General features: G+C 39.6%; 1 protein-coding gene across 1 annotated transcript in view; it reads right to left on the bottom strand.

The window, feature by feature from the left end:
* The window catches only part of Hipk1 (homeodomain interacting protein kinase 1), a 63,419-nt gene that overhangs the window by 26,721 nt on the left and 19,370 nt on the right, over positions 1 to 17,328 (bottom strand). Inside the window, exons 3-4 of the mRNA XM_045137908.1 lie at positions 10,356 to 10,479; positions 49 to 168 (exon numbers count right to left, since the gene is read on the bottom strand). Of these exons, the coding sequence (XP_044993843.1) occupies positions 49 to 168; positions 10,356 to 10,479 (244 nt within the window). The remainder of the gene's footprint in view (positions 1 to 48; positions 169 to 10,355; positions 10,480 to 17,328) is intronic.

A 17,328-nucleotide genomic window follows, 5' to 3' on the forward strand; every position in this document is an offset into this window, starting at 1 on the left:
GTTTATATCTGGGAAGTCAAAAATGGGCAGAAAATAGGAAAGACAGACCTTAAGCCTCCACAATGGATATCCCAAATTAGGATCTCTGTTGAAAAACCTGGTTGTTTTTGTTCCAGCACTGAGAAGATATTCAGCAGGCAGGCCTTGTGTTTGTGAAATGTAACGAATCTGAAACATCAAACCATCCAACATCAACTTCAAGTGGAAAAAAATAAGTACTAAAGACGTTTACACTAAAATATTAACTCCAGCCAAAAAAAAAAAAAAGGAGCTATTGTAAAGAAATTAACTTTGACTAACACAACTGAAATTTATTTGTAAATAATTTATACATATAAAACACTAACCCATCCACAAGGTTTTTTATTTTACCAAATATTTACTTAGTAACTATTATATTACTACATCTGCTATTTAAAAGAAAACCCAAGCCGGACGTGGTGGTGCATGCCTTTAATCCCAGCACTCGGGAGGCAGAGGTAGGAGGATTGCCATGAGTTCAAGGCCACCCTGAGATGACAGAGTTAATTCCAGGTCAGCCTGGACCAGAGTGAGACCCTACTTTGAAAAGCCAAAAAAAAAAAAAGAAAACCCAGCTTTATAATTCTTGAATGCAATATGTGCTGCTTTTTTCTAGACTTTTAATTTTAAAAATTCAGAAAATTAGATTTCTAGGACAGACCAGAATAGTTTCCAGCTCAGGTAAGTGATGAAGACAGTCTGGACAGTGCAAGTGGCCATGGACAGCAATGAATGGCTGGGAAGTCTAGGGACACAACACTCCGGAAATAGGCCCCCATGCATTTAGGCTGCACAAATGCTACAAATTGCACTTTTGTTCACAGAATTTGTCTCAACTATATTATTCAATCATGTACACAATCTTTCTTAATTTTTTTTGAAATCTGTAACTCACAAGACAAAGGCAAATGTTTTATTCAACACTGAATCCCTAGTACCAAAGTCAGTACTCAATAAATACTAACAAAAGTTAACAAATAATATATAATAGATGAACCCAAAATAGATTACGTCTGAGTAGTAGAAACAACAGGAAGTTGAGGTTTTTGTCTCTTAGCTTTCTGTACCTCTAATTTTTTTCTATACAAATGCACTTATGAAAAAGGAATATTAGGCTGGGCATGGTGGTGTACGCCTTTAACCCTAGCACCCTGGAGGCAGAGGTTGGAGGGTCACTGTGAGTTTAAGACCAGTCTTAGACTACATAGTGAGTTCTAGGTCAGCCTGTGCTAGAGTGGGACCCTACCTTAGAAATAAAGAAATATTAAACTTTTTCATCTTATATATGTCCCATTGTCAAATTAGAATGGGAAGACACCATCCCAACACTTCTACAAAGTTTAAAATGAAGACAGCTTATCAATAAAAAAAATATTACTATCACTGAATTACTGTCATTTGTTATATTCAACAATTAATTTTTTTACAAATTTGAAGGCATTAACCAGTGTCTAGAGATGATACACACAATTGACTTCAACACTGAGAAATGCACTATAAAATCTCAATCTACACATCTATGAAAAATTCACAGCAAAAATCATACTTCACAGTGAAAAACTGGATGCCCTAACTTCAGAAACAAGACAGCAATGTCTACACTAAATGTTATTATTCAACAATGAACTAGAAGTTCAAGGCAAAGCATTTAAGCAGGGGAAAGGGCATCTAGATTGAAAAGAATAATGTGTTTGCAGATGACATGATTTTGTACATAGACAATTACAAATAACTCATAATAGGGTTCTATTCGAAAACTATTAGAATTGGGGCTGGAGAGATGGCTTAGCAGTTAAATGCACATGCCTGGAAAGCCTGACAGCCTGGGTTCAATTGCTCAGTACCCATGTAAAGTCAAATATACAAAATGGTACATGTGTCTAGAGTTCATTTGCAGTGGCTGGAGACCCTAGCATGCCCATATTAATTCATTCATTGTCTCTCTATTCCTCTGTCTCTGCTTCTTCCTCATTCTCCCTCTCAAATAAATAAATGAGTATGTATTTTTAATTATAATAGGGAAAAAAATCAAATGTTTAAAAGTAAACAACAAAGTGTAAATAAACATGTATCATGACAAACACTGCTAAGGAGCAATGAAGTTAACAGAAAGTCAACTCAGATTTTGGATCCAAAGATTTATAATACTTTTGAGATAGAAATACTTCACAAACTGACCTATATCTGAAAATCTTTTCTTTTTAAAGAGAGAGGGAGAGAAAGTTGGCATGCCAGGGTCTCAGACACTGCAATGGAACTCCAGATGCACCACCTAGTGGGCATGTGTGACCTTGCATGTGCCTCACCTTTTGTGCATCTGGCTTACATGGGATCTGCAGAGTCCAACTTAACTGGCTTTTGTTAGGAAATTAACAAATCAATTGTAATTTCACATAGAAATGGAAGGATCCCAAATAGTCAAAACAATTTTCAAAATCAGTAATAAGTTGGAGAATTCAACTTCCTGATTGCATAAATCACTACAAAGCTAAGGATATCTAGACAGTATGGGTATGCTACAAGAATAGATACACAATGCAATGCCTAGACTAATGATGGAAAAGACAGTCGTTTGAACAAATAGCATTTGGGAGAACTGAATATCCACATCAAAATCAAAGTTTACATCATGTAAAAAAAATTATCTCAGGGCTGGAGAATTGGCTCAGCAGTTAAGTGTGCTTCCTATGCAAGTATGAGGGTCTAAGGAAACCTGACACCACCAGAGTTTGAATATCCAGATCCCACATCAACTGCTGGGCATGGTCATACACACCTGTAACCCTGGTCCTACAAAGGACTAATTAAAATAGTAAGCTCTAATGCCAGTAAGAGTCTGCCTCAAAATGAAAATGAGTAGAAAAGCAATGGACACCAGAAGTTCTGCTCTAGCCCCCACCAGCAATGTTCCTCTGTTCCTCTCCAGGAAAGCATACAGGGTACTACAAGGGTACATGTTAATACCTATCTCTCTCTCTCTCTCTCTCTCTCTCTCTCTCTCTCTCTCTCTCTCACACACACACACACACACACACACACACACACAATCTCAGAATTTGATTTGCAATAATTACTTATATATAATACCAAAAAGTATAGACAAAAGAGGGAAAAGTTGGCAAACTGGGCCTCATCAAAGTAGAAACATGTCCATCAAACTACACCATCAGTAGCTAAAAATCCATCCCAAAGAATAGAAGACATGGTGGTGGCGCACGCCTTTAATCCCAGCACTCGGGAGGCAGAGGTAGGAGGATTGCTATGAGTTCAAGGCCACCCTGAGACTCCATAGTGAATTCCAGGTCAGCCTGGGCTACAGTGAGACCCTACCTCGAAAAACCAAAAAAAAAAAAAAAAAAGAATAGAAGACATGTAAAAATTACGTTTGGGGGCTGGAGAGATGGCTTAGCAGTTAAGCGCTTGCCTGTGAAGCCTAAGGACCCCGGTTCGAGGCTCGGTTCCCCAGGTCCCACGTTAGCCAGATGCACAAGGGGGCGCACGCGTCTGGAGTTCGTGTGCAGAGGCTGGAAGCCCTGGCGTGCCCATTCTATCTCTCTCCCTCTATCTGTCTTTCTCCCTGTGTCTGTTGCTCTCAAATAAATAAATAAAAAATGAACAAAAAAAATATTTAAAAATTACGTTTGGTAATGGATGAATTCCTAGAATTGAAAAAAACTACAACTCAGCAACAAAAATCAATCATCATTCAAAAACTGGCAATGGGCCAAAGAAAATACACGAATGGTTAAGAAGTACTTAACAAAATGTTCAAGGTCCGGGTGTGGTGGCGCATGCCTTTAATCCCAGCACTAGGGAGGCAGAGGTAGGAGGATGGCCATGAGTTCAAGGCCACTCTGAGACTACATAGTGAATTCCAGGTCCTGGGCTAAAGTGAAACCCTACCTCAAAAAATCAAAAACCACAAAAAAAAAAAAAAAAGAAGTTCAAGGGCTGGATAGATTGCTTAGCAGTTAAGGTGCTTGCCTGCGTAGCCTAAGGACCCAGGTTCGGTTCTTCATGTCCCACATAAGCCAGATGCACATGGTGGTGCATGCGTCTGGAGTTTGTTTGCAGTGGCTAGAGGCCCTAGCATGTCCATTCTCACTCTTTCTCTCTGTCTCTAATAAATAAATAAAAATAAAGTTTTAAAAGAACATTCAATATCATTAATAATTATGGATATGCAAATCACACTGAAATAACATTTTACACCCACAAGGATGACTACTTTCTTTTAGAAAGTATAAAAGTAAATGTTGTTGTCTAGGATGTAAAGAAATTAGAACCCACATACACTGCTAGTGATATGGTGCCGCCTCTGTGTTAAATGGTTTGCAGGTTCTTCTAAAAGTTAAACACAAAATTCTATATAATACATCATTTCGGTCTGGACAGAAATTGGCCTTGATATTCAAGACCTCACAGTGCCTAGCAATACCTATACAAGACCCTCATAATAGGAGAAAATGATGATGACATCAAACTAAAAGAGGGACTAATGGAGAGAGGGAGGGGATATGATGGACAGCAGAGGTGTGAAGGGGAAAGTGGGGGAGGGAAGGGGACGGAAATACCATGGTTTGTTGTCTGCAAGTATAGAAGTTGTCAATAAATAAATATGCGTGTGTGTGTGTGTGCATGCACATACATATGAAAAGAGAGCAAGTGCTGAGTGTGGCAGCACACACCTTTAATCCCAGCACTGGGGTGGATCACTGTGAGTTCGAGGCCACTCTGAGTGAATTCCAGGTTAGCCTGAGCTAAAATGAGACCTAACCTCGAGGGGGAAAAAAAAAAAAAAAAAAAAAAAGGAGGGCTGGAGAGATGACTTAGCAGCTAAGGTGCTTGCCTGCAAAGTCAAAGGACCCAAGTTCAATTCCCCAGGACTCACAAAAGCCAGATGCACAAGGGGGGAGCATGTGCATGCAGTTCATGTGCAGCAGCTGAAGGCCCTTGTGCACTCATTCTCTCTTTCTATTTGCCTCTTTCTCTTTTGCAAATAAATTTTAAGAAAGAAAGGAAGGAAGGAAAATAAATGTATATGGCTGGAGAGATTATTCAGTGGTTAAGGCCTTGTCTGCAAAGCCAAAGGACCCAGGTTCTATTCCTCAGCACCTATGCAAACCACATATACAAGGTGGTGCATGTGTCTGGAGTTTGTATGCAGTAGCTAAAGGCCCTGGCATGCCCACTCTCTCTCTCTCTCTCTCTCTCTGCCACTTTTTCTCCCCCCCCAATGTGTGTATATATATGTATACACACACACACACATACATACATACATACATACATACATACATACATACATATATATTGCTGTTGTTTTCAACGTAGGGTCTCACTCTAGCCCAAGCTGACCTGGAATTCACTCTGTAGTCTCAGGGTTGCCTCAGACTCATGGCGAACCTCCTACCTCTGCCTCCTGAATGCTGGGATTAAAGGCGTGCACCACCACGCCCAGCCTAAATAAAAAAAAATTTTAAATAGAAAGTGATAATTATGACATGTCAGAATATCTATTTATATGGAAAAAAAAGTGTTAGTAGTTACCTGGGTTTAAAGGAACCCAGACTTGGGAGGAGGGTAAGGATTCACTGTGAATGTACACTAAATTTCTTTTTTGCATGTGTATGTATCCTTGTGAAAACAGAGGACAACAGTGGGTGGCCTCCTCTATCACTCAGCTTTGTGTTTCCTTCAGTCTCTCACTGAACCCAGAGATGCTATTTTCTGCTAAGATTGGCTAACCAGCAGGCCCTAGCCATTCTCCCATCACTGCTTTCCACAGGACTGGGGTTACAAGTGTACATGACACAACCAGCCATTTATGTGGATTCTGGACAAGTAGACCCCCACAGGTCCTAACACCTGAGTGGCAAGTGCTCTTACCTATTCAGCCATCTTTCCTGCTCTGGTATTGAGTTTCTTTATGAAGTGACTAAAATGTTCTGAAACTATGACGGTGGCCGCACAACCCTGTGAACATACTAAACCACTCATCTGTACACTTGAAATGCCTGGCTCTATACAGCTATTTAAAAACATCTCTGCTGGTTCCTGCTGTAGGAATCCTACTGTATTACCAATGATGCACCAAGATCAACCATCCCCAATCTTGTTCCCAACAGCAGCATCCTGCTTACTCAATGTGGAGAAAACTACTTCCTACACCACCCAGAGTTTTCACATCAACATATTGCACAGAAATTTTCACAAGTATCATGTTGTTCCCTTACAAGAAACACTATGATTGTTCTCTCAGAATCTAAATCTAACTGTATTTGCTTCCATTTCCTAGGAAATTTACAACACTAATGTCACAAAACAGCTAGACTAGAAAAGGCACTTCTGGAAGCTGCACATGCTCAGAGTAAGATCTGTCAATCAGATCATGAATCACCTAGTTATACACAAAACAATGTGTGTGTATTTGCTAAAATAAACTCAAAAGGAGCTTAGATCCCCCCCAAAAAAACTCAATGGTCTGGTCCAATCAAGACCATGGTTGTGGGGAGGCTGGAGAGAGATGGCTTAGCAGTTAAGGCACTTGCCTACAAAGCCTAAGGACTCTGGTTCAATTCCTCAGTACCCATGAAAGCCAGGTGCACAAGGTAGGTCATGTATCTGGTGTTCATTGGCAGTGGCTAGATGCCCTGGTGTGCCCATTCTCTATCTGCCTCTTTATCCCACTCTCTCTCAAAAATAAATAAATAAATATATATTTTTTAAAAGACCATGGTTTTTCTTTTAAATTAAAAAGCCAGTCTGTTTCTTACAAGTCGGATTGAAAATTGACAAAGCACAACATAGCTGGTTACTTATAACATAGACAAGCCATTTTATAGCTCATTCAAACTGATGTCAAAAAGACAAGGAATGGAGAAATGGCTTAGTGCCTACAAAGCCCAAGGACCCATGTTTGACTCCCCAGGTCCCACATAAGCCAGAAGTACCAGGTGATACATGTGCAAGGCCACATATATACACCAGGTGGCACTTGTGTCTTGAGTTCAATTACAGTGGCTGGAAGCTCTGGCATGCCAATTCTCTCCTCCCCCCATCTCTCTCTGTCTCTCACACACACATTTAAAAAAAGGACAGTTTGTTGGGCTTGCCTCAAAAAAAAAAAAAAATACAAAGTTCTAAACTTAGAGAAAGCACTCTCTTGCTTTTTTTTTTCTTCCATCATTCAAAATAACCATTTATCTCTCAAAAAAGGGGGGGGGGATAGAGAAACTGCTTAGCAGTTAAGGCAATTGCCTGTGAAGCCTATGGACTCATGTTTAAATCTCCAGGTCCCACATAAGCCAGATGCACAGTCACGCAGGAGCACAAGGTTGCACATGTGCACAAGGGGGTACATGGGTCTGGAGTTCGACTGCAGTGGCTAGAAGCCCTGGCGTGCCCATTTTCTCTCTCTCTCTCTCTCTCTCTCTCTCTCTCGCCCCCTTCCTCCCTCCCTCCCTCTTGCTGTCCTTCTCTCATATTTTAAAAAAAAAAAAAAAGTCAGTCTATTATGCTTGCCTCAAAAAAAAAAAAAAAAGACAAAAACTGTGTGTGTCTACAGTGAGCTGGACAGAGTATTAGTTTAGGATATGCTGAGAACTGAAGACACTGTCAGCATAGCATGGACTCTTTCAAGAAGTGAGAAGTCAGTTTATTCCCATGGCAAAATTTTTCCTTCATGCACCAGTTCCACAGAAGCCCATCTTTTAAAGCATGTCTATTTTAACTCAGTCATGATTTATTACAAACTTTTACAATTCATGAGTCAGCCAAGGGCTGAGGATATGGGTCAGAAGTGAAAAGCACCTGGATGCAAAGCCTGCTGGCCTAGATTCAATTCCCCAGGACCCGGATAAAGCCAGATGCAGAAAGTGGCACATGGGTCTGGAATTGTTTTCAATGGCAAGAGGCCTTGGTGTTTCTTTCTCTCAAATAAATAAGTAAATAAATAAATAAAAATAAAAGAGGTAACCAACATGCCTATAATCCCAACACCTGGGCGCTGGAAACAGAAGGAACAGCAGTTCTAGGCTAGCTTCAGCTATATAGTAAGTACAAGGTCAGCACAGGCTCCATGAGTTCTACCCTCCGCCCAAACCCCCCGAAAAAATTACAATTCAGATGGTTCCTCTCATAAATATAGAGACCTAATCACTACCGTAGCTTTGGGGATCTAATGTGTTTCAGTTACTTTAAATAAGCCTAGGTTCACTTTTAAAACTCCAACTCACCCTTACTTCATTTTCACATTTTAACTCAAACCACCCAGTTATAACTGAAGTTAAATGGAATGAATCATTATTAGAAAAGTATCAATCTAGAAGTTCCTTGGCAGCCTTGGTACACATCTCATTTCCCTTTCCCACCCTCTTTCCTTCTGTTCTCTCTCCCTCTTTCTCATAAACATTTTTGTATTACATCTTTTTATTTTTCTTTATTTATTTGATAGACGAAGATATAGAGAGAGATTGAGAGTGCCATGGCCTCCAGAGGCTACAAACAAATTCCAGATACATACACCATCTTATGCATCTGGCTTACATGAGTCCTGAGGAACTGAATCAGGAGGCTTTGGCTTTGCAGGCAAATTTTTAAAACATAAAAGTACTGGGAGTTGGAGAGATGGCTTAGTGGTTAAGGCACTTGCCTACAAAGACTAAGGACCCAGGTTTGATTCACCAGGACACACATAAACCAGATGCACAAGGTGGCACATGTTATCTGGAGTTACTTTGCAATGGCTAGATGCCCTGTCATGCTCATTCTCTCTATCTGCCATTTTATCTCTCAAATAAATAAAATAAAATAAAAGTATCAGAGGCCGGGCATAGTGGCACGCATCTCCAGCACTCAGGAGGCAGAGTTAGGAGGATCGCCATGAGTTCAAGGCCATCCTGAGACTACATAGTGAATTCCAGGTCAGCCTGGACCAGAGTGAGACCCTACCTCAAAAAAACAAAACAAAACAACAACAACAAAATAAAAGTACCAGGGGCTAGAGATGGCTTAGCAGTTAAGGCACATGCCGCAAAGCCTAAAGACCCAGGTTCAATTCACCAGGACACATGTAAAGCCAGAAGCACAAGATGGTGCATGCATCTGGAGTTCATTTGCAATGGCTAGAGACCCTGGGGTGCACTCACACGCTACCTCTATGCTTCTTTCTCTCTCTCTCTCAAATAAATAAATAAAATATTTTTTAAAATAAAACCACCAGCCAGGTGTGGTGGCGCACACCTTTAATCCCAGCACTCAGGAGGCAAAGGTAGGAGGACCGCCGAGAGTTCGAGGCCACCCTGAGATTACATAGTGAATTCCAGGTCAGCCTGAGCTAGAGTGAGACCCTACCTTAGAACCCCCCCCCCAGAAAATAAGCAAATAAAACCACCAATCTTACATACTACAATTTTTTTGTTTATTGCAGAATTACAAACATAACTTTAAATCAAACAGAAAGTAAATTCTATTTTTTCAAAATAATAAGACCAATAATAAGACTCCCATTTCCATATTAAAATTTCACTAACACTTTTTTTCTCTGTAGAATCTACCTCATTAGTAACTACAGTTGACCAGCACTGGAACAGAAGGGTTAAGACACCAACTCTCTACCCATTCATACTAAAAAATTTGTATTCATCAAACCCAGACCTATTGCATGCTGAACAAGTATCCTACCACTGAGCTATAGCGCCATCCTACATATAACTTTTGACTCCCTAGAAACTCCATTACTAGAAGCCTGGTGTGAATCAGAAGCCTTACCAATACCATAAACAGGTGATTAACATATATTTTATAGGTTATATATGTTATTTAGTAAAAACTACTAACAGAAACCAGAAAAGATTAATTTTTTTGAAGACACAAAGCACCTAAGCAGAAATGATCAGTGGCACATGGCATTTAAAGCAAATAATTCCTTGCTCTCGAGCTCATCACAACAGCATAGGGAGGCAAAAGTGCTACAATTGTCAGCACTGCACACAGGCAGCGAGGGGTGCGCAGGGATGACGTAATGCTACACCACTATGCCTGCTTGCGCTTCTCTCAACGAGGAATGCCATGTTTGCTCTATGTTTAAGATTTGATCAATTTTAATTTTTATAATGCATTTACATATATTTATGGTAGGTAATGATCAATGTATATTTTATGTATTCCTGGCATGCTTTTTCTTTCAATATTCCTGCGCTATGTGGTTTATCTGTTTGTTCAAACTGTCATCGAAAAGAATCCTGCATATGTATAGGTCTGTGCAGCTCAAACCTGTGTTGCTCAAAGGGCTACCACTCTTTCTTTCCATTTCCATGCAAATAAAAACTTACCTGGTCATATTCTGAAGCACCAGGATAAAGAGGCCATCCCAGGAACAGCTCAGCTATTACACAGCCCAATGACCACATATCAATAGCTTCACAAAATGGTAAGCCAAGGATAATCTCCGGGGCTCTGTCAAAAACAAAACCATACAGATAAAATAATAAATAAACATTATTTGAGGAAATTACATACACTGATTAAGTCTTGTTGTGTATCAACTAAATGTACATTTATGTAATGAAACTGAATAGTCATCCAAAACTCTCAGGGCCAGAAGTAATTTAGAATTCAGAATCTGTTGTTGTTGTTTTGGGTAGAGTCGCATACCAGCCCAGGCTGACCTGGAATTCACTATGCAGGCAGGCCTCAAACTCAAAGTGATTGCCCTACCTCTGCCTTCCAAGTGCTGGAATTAAAGGCATACACCAGCATGCCGGCAAAATACAGAATTTTTTTAATCCCAGAAAGATAACATGAAACATAAGCTACATGTTACACAATCCCAATGGAGCTCATGGCATTATCCCATAATTCAGCATATTAATATTTCTACAATAAAACACTGAGTAGACAGACTAAGTTATCTAAATGAAGACTTTAAATAGCCTCATAATGGTTCAAATCAAGTCCTGCTAATAAATGGGTTACTTTAAACTCACAGGAAATTTTTCAGTTTGGGGAGATTTCTAAATACTAAAATCACAGATAAAGAACCATAGATTATTTTACTTTTTTTTTTAATTTTTATTTGAGAGCAAGAAAGAAGCAGACAGAGGAGAGAGAGAATGAATATAGGCACACCAGGGCTTCCAGCTGCTGCCAACGAACTCCAGACACCTGTGACACCTTGTGCATCTGGCTGACATGGGCCCTGGGGAACTGAACCTGGGTCCTTAGGCTTCACAGGCAGGGGCTTTAAGCACTAAGCCATCTCTCCAGCCCCCTCTATGTTCTTTATACATATTGAGTCACTTAATCCTTATAATATTCCTTTAAAGTATTGTTTTATGTTACCAAAACAAAGTTGCACATTTTTCACATTTTAACATCTCTGAAAGGTTCTTACAAATGATAGCATTTTTAATGGCAATGCTTGTAGTTTTTCACATGACATACAATGGTGTTTTATTAATGACATTTTAGATTATATGAGATAAAATATGACCTCCATTTCTCCATTGGACAGATGGAGAAGCAGGCTAAATAGCTCACCTGAGTCCACACAACTACTAAATAATGGCACCCAGCAGTCCGGACCTAAGTCTGAACTCTTTTTTTTTTTTTTAATATTTTATTTTTATTTATTTTATTTGATGGAAGGAGGCAGAGAGTGAGTGTGTGTGTGTGTGAGAAAGAAAGGGAGTGGGCATGCCAGAGCCTTCAGCCACTGCAAATAAACTCCAGACACATGCGCTACCTTGTGCATCTGGTTTATGTGGGTCCTGGGGAATCAAAGTTGGATCCTTTGGCTTTGCAGGCAAGCATCTCAACCACTAAGCCATCCCTCCAACCCCTGAAGTCTGGACTCTTAAGCACTTCATCATGTTCTCTAAAAGAAGTTTCCTTTCTCTCTCTCTCTCTCTCTCTCTCTCTCTCTCTCTCAAGACAGGGTCTTATTCTAGCCCAAGCTAACCTAGAATTCACTATGGAGTCTCAGGGTGGCCTCGAACTCACGACAATCCTCCTACCTCTGACTCCCAAGTGCTGAGATTAAAGATGTGTGCCACCACACCCAGTTCCTTTCTTTCTTAAAGTCAGAGAAATTGGACAACAGAAAAATGAACAAGTAGCCGGGCATGGTGGCACACACCTTTAATCCCACCACTCGGGAGGCAGAGGTAGGAGGATTGCTGTGAGTTCGAGGCCACCCTGAGACTCCATAGTGAATTCCAGGTCAGTCTGGGCTATAGTGAAACCCAACCTCAAAAAAAAAAAAAGAAAGAAAGAAAAATGAACAAGTATCTATGCAGAACCACAAGTGCCTAGGCTTTCCAAATTCAGTTCATAAATAATTATTTATGTTGTGTGTATGTGTGTTGGGGTTGTCTGAGCAGAGGGAAAATAAAGATACTGCTTTTTTGTTGTTTTTATTTTTGGGTTTGTCTTTTGTTCTGCTATTTTGAGAGAGGGTCTCAATATACAGCCCAAACTGGCCTTGAATTTGTGATCTTCTTGCCTCATTCTCCCAAGTGTTGGGACTATAGGCCACTATGCCTGGCCCTAGGATATTTTCCCAAAGGATACTCTCTACAAGTGATTATATAATAACCTTTAGAAAACAACTTAGACTGGGAGACTCCATAGCTTTACTGATCCTTACACAGAAATAGCAGAAGTCCTAGGCCTGTTCAGACTTGACAGCCAAAGGTGAAATGATTAATATCACCCATTTTTGTCAGTATCAACAGTATTTGATATGAGCTTCAGTTCTTGTCACTAAACAACAACAACAAAAACCTCACTGGGAATGATGGCACATGTCTTTAATCCTAGCACTTGGGAGGCAGATATAGGAGGATCACTAGGACCTCAAGGCTACCCTGGGACTACATAGTGAATTCTAGGTCATCCTGGGCTACAGCAAGTCCCTACCTCAATAAAACAAAAAAGGGGAGGAAAAAAAACATTAAAAGTGACAGTCACAGAGGCGTGTGGGTCCACTCCTATAATCCCAGCACTGGCACTAGGAAAACAGAGACAGGCAGGTTGCCACAAGTTCAAGGCAAACCTCTCTATCTAGTGAGTTCCAGGATGGCCAGGACTGCAGAGTGAGACCCTAGCTCAGAAGAAATCAAAGGGTGTGGGGGGAATAATATTCCTGTTGCAGTTGGTGGATGGAATTTCAAAGTTCAACTAAATTCCAACCATTCTAGTATGTTTTTAAGTCCTCACAAGTCTAATAGGAACATTAATAAAGCAAACAGTAAGAGTACCCAGAAACAATATAAAAGCTATTCTAAAATTGAAAAGAAAAAAAATTTCCTACTCTCAATGAACATAACATTAATTTTCAACTTCATGACAGTGCCAGAAATAGCTGGCAGGGAAAGTGCATGTGGCTTTGTGCCAAAATAAGAACTGGGCTCAGAACATTCCAAAGCATCAATTGGAGAGCAGCAGACTTTACCATCCCCACTATACCAGGAAGACATTTTAAAATCCTGATCACAAAGGAATAGCTAGGGTACTTGATAACTTACTCCTTTAAAAAGACAGTAATAGTATATGACAGCTATTATCTTTTAAGGCCCAAAATTTCAAAGAAATTAAGGGAAACACTAATTCCATCCCTTTAAAAAAAAAAAAAAGAAGAAGAAGAAGAAGAAGAAAACAGAACCAACCAAAGATTGGCTGGAATCCTCCCCCCCAAATTTAGTCTCATCCTGTTTCTATAATGACAAAGTAGCTAAGGATTTCCAGCAACAACTCACTCAAAACAGCAATTCTTCCTAGACAGAAAGGCAAATATTGAAAGAAAAATAAATAGGACACATAATAAGGCTCCTCAAGTCACTGAGAACTTTTTATTAGTGTCCAGAAATGTTAGGATTAACTAAGTAAGAAAACAGAACTTTTTTCTTCATTACTGAGCAACTAAGGCATCATTATAGCAGGTTTATCTCTAAGGACTGAATGAATGTTTTAAACTCTGATCTGACATTACAACTGTTGGAATTATTTTCATTACATCTTTTTCCTTTGGCCTATATAGTTTCTCAATCCCTCAATATAAAGTCAATGATAGCGCTGAGAGTGTAGTCAGTGATAGAATACTCTAGGCCCTGGGTTTGGTCCCTAGTACTCTACAAAAAAAAAAAAAAATCTATGGATGCCTGGCATGGTAGTGCATGCCTGTAATCCCAGCACTTGGGAGGCAGAAGTAGGAGGATCCCCTGAGTTTGAGGCTACCTTGAGACTGTTTAGAGAATTCCAGGTCAGCTTGGCCTACAGCAAAACCCTACCTCAAAAGACAAGGAAAGGGAGGGCATTACCATGGGATATTGTTTACAATCATGGAAGTTGTTAATAAAAAAATAAATTAATTTATTTTAAAAAGACCACACACTGTCATAAGAAGTTAGCCTGGATATTATAATGTAAAAAAGCCATAGGCTACATTCTAACAGAATTTTCTTTGGATACAGTAAAATTTAAATTGCACATATTTTTCCATGTGAAACATATTTTGAAAAGTTTTAACTATTTAAAAATGTAAAGGTCATTGTCATCTTTTAGAACATATAAAAGACTAACAGGTAGCAAATAACAGTTGTTGATATATCACAAGGCTAGATGACTAAATACACTGATGCCACTGGAAAAATGGCTACAATGAAGGTAACATTAGGGAACTGGGCAGGGAGCTGGCATGGTGGCAGGCTGCTGCACTGGGCACATGAGGGGCTCTGTTCAATAACTAAGTCCTAATTGTCAAAACATCCCTAGGTGCCAGGGTTTCTGAAATTATTCTTAAATGTACAAATTCTGTTCAGGAATCTGCTATTTATAGGGTACAGCAGAGGGAATTTGATTTTCTCCTTGTCAATCAATATTTAGATATGTGGGGATGGAGAGATGGCTTAGTGGTTAAGGCAATGCCTGCGAAGCCTAAGGACTCAGGTTCAAGGTTCCAGGTCCCACATATGGCAGATGCACATGGTGACACACGCATCTGGAGTTCATTTGCAGTGGCTGGAGGCCCTGGCGTGCCGATTCTCACTGTTTCTCTCTTTCCCTCTCTCTGTCTCAAATAAATAAATAAAATGTTTTAAAAAATTAGGTATCTGATTGGTTGTTTTATATTTCTTTTTTATCTTTTTTTTAATTAGTTTTCTATTCTGCAAATGGTTGGGTTTTTTTGTGGACTTGAGGTTAGGCTCAATTGGAGATAAAAAAAAAAAAGGACAATGGGTAACAAAAGAGGAGTCTAACTTACTTGGCCCTTTGTATTCATGATTCTGCATTTGATCTCAAAAGTCTTTCAGATAGTTTAACTGTTCTTGTCTGAAAGAAAATATACTGTATCTAGATTGTAAACATTCACACAGGTAGAAGGAATTTTTAAGGAATTTCTATTACATTATCCCACAGAACAGTAACCTGCATCTTCATTTCTAGATGAACCATTCTGTTTCATCTAAATGTCCATGTGCAGACAGCATCTTGACTTATACACCCATCCCGACAATGCTTTCTTCAAGGATTTGTATTCCATTGTTGGTGAGAAGATCTAATTTGGTCTTAGAATATTAATTTGTAGTCTTTGGTGAAATGATAAATCATCATAGCTTGAAGGTTATAATTTATCATTTTACCAAAGACTACAATGCAGCTCTCGTTTTATGCAAATCCTGAGAATCTAAATGAATATGCCGCTTTGGTTTTAGATTATAGCTTAGGTCATCTATTATCTACCATTGAAAGTTTAAGCCTTTTAGATAGTTTAAAAAAATTGGGGGCCACTTCAGACTCTGGATCACATATATTTAATAAAATGAACAGCAAGATGTATAAGGAAAAAAGAAAGAAAGAAAGTCTATGGAACCCATGTTCTACTTATATGTACAATAAGAAAGCTGAGCCAGGCATTGTGGTGAACAACAGATCTTGGGAAGCAAAAGCAGTAAGATTTAGAGTTCAAGGCCAGTCTGGGCTACATAGTGAGGCCTTAAGATAAGTACAGGAGACTGGGAATGTAGCTCAGTTGGTACAGTGCTTGCCTAGCATGCATGAAGCCCTGGGTTTGATCCCCAAGACTCCATAAACCAGATGGTGCATGTCTGTGACCCCAGCACTTAGGAGGTGGTAGCAGGAGGATCAGAAGTTGAAGGTCATCCCCAATCACCATAGTGAGTTTGAGGCCAGCCTTGAATATGTGAGACCTTGACTCAAGAATGAGTTAAACAATTACTCATCTGACCCCTTTCCAGGTTTTCAGCTCTAATAGTCTGACAAATCCACAACAATAGAAGAGTGTCTACTCAAGCATGGGAAAGAGAAAGCTAGAAACACACACACCAGGAGCATTCACTTCTGTAGGAAAGCGGTACTAACTGCTCTAGACATCATGGGTTGCCCCTTGGAAGAAACATCCCATCCTTAAAAATGCTCTAATTACTGTAGCCATATGTAAAAACAGCAATTTGATTCCCCAACTTTAAACTTTAAACTTTGTTATACTGAAAAGGTCCGCCAAGATCAAAAAATTCCTTTACTTCACTGAACACCCAGAGCAAGCGGAGCACAAATTACTTTCTGGTCACTTTCATGAACATGGGGTGTATTTTTTTCTAATTTCTAGGGCAGCAAACCAACCATATTAGAGCTGTTATATAAAGTCCAACTTCCTGCAACTGTGGCTTAGATGAAGATGCTGTTTCACAGTGAGAGGAATTTGATGGTTTGTGTAGGATAAATAAAGCTATGCTTTTCTTCTCTAGAACATGTCCTTCCATAAATGGCAAAGTGATCTGAGCTTGAAATAAATGCTGGCTAGTATGTTCAGAAAGGTAAAACTTTGAGCTTGTAAGTATGGAAAAGTTCAGTCCCTAAAACTCAAGCCTCAATGATAGCAACTGTTCCTAGAGTCGGTGTACATTTGCAGTGGGCTAGAGAATCAAGCATCTCACTTCTACTGTCTTATTCATTTAGCCACAGCCACTATGGCCAATGGAGACAGCAAATTTCTGCCAAGTGGAATATTTTGGCATGTCATCAGCAAGACAAAGCAATGTAAACTTAAGAGAAGGAAAGAAGGGTAGACTTGGAGCCAGAATGCTTCACCAGCCTACATTTCTGAAAGACAAGAATGTGAGGACTGGGTGGACTCTAATAAGGAAACAAAGCCACAAGAAAGAAGCTAAAAAGGACCACTGAGGACATAAGTACTGATACAGAAGGAATGCCTGAGTGGACAGTCTGTCTGCCTGAGGCTCATTATCAAGCATTACTGTGAAACAACAGAACATTCCAGCAAAA

The sequence above is a fragment of the Jaculus jaculus genome, chromosome 19 (genome assembly GCF_020740685.1).
Source record: "Jaculus jaculus isolate mJacJac1 chromosome 19, mJacJac1.mat.Y.cur, whole genome shotgun sequence".
NCBI lineage: Eukaryota > Metazoa > Chordata > Mammalia > Rodentia > Dipodidae > Jaculus > Jaculus jaculus.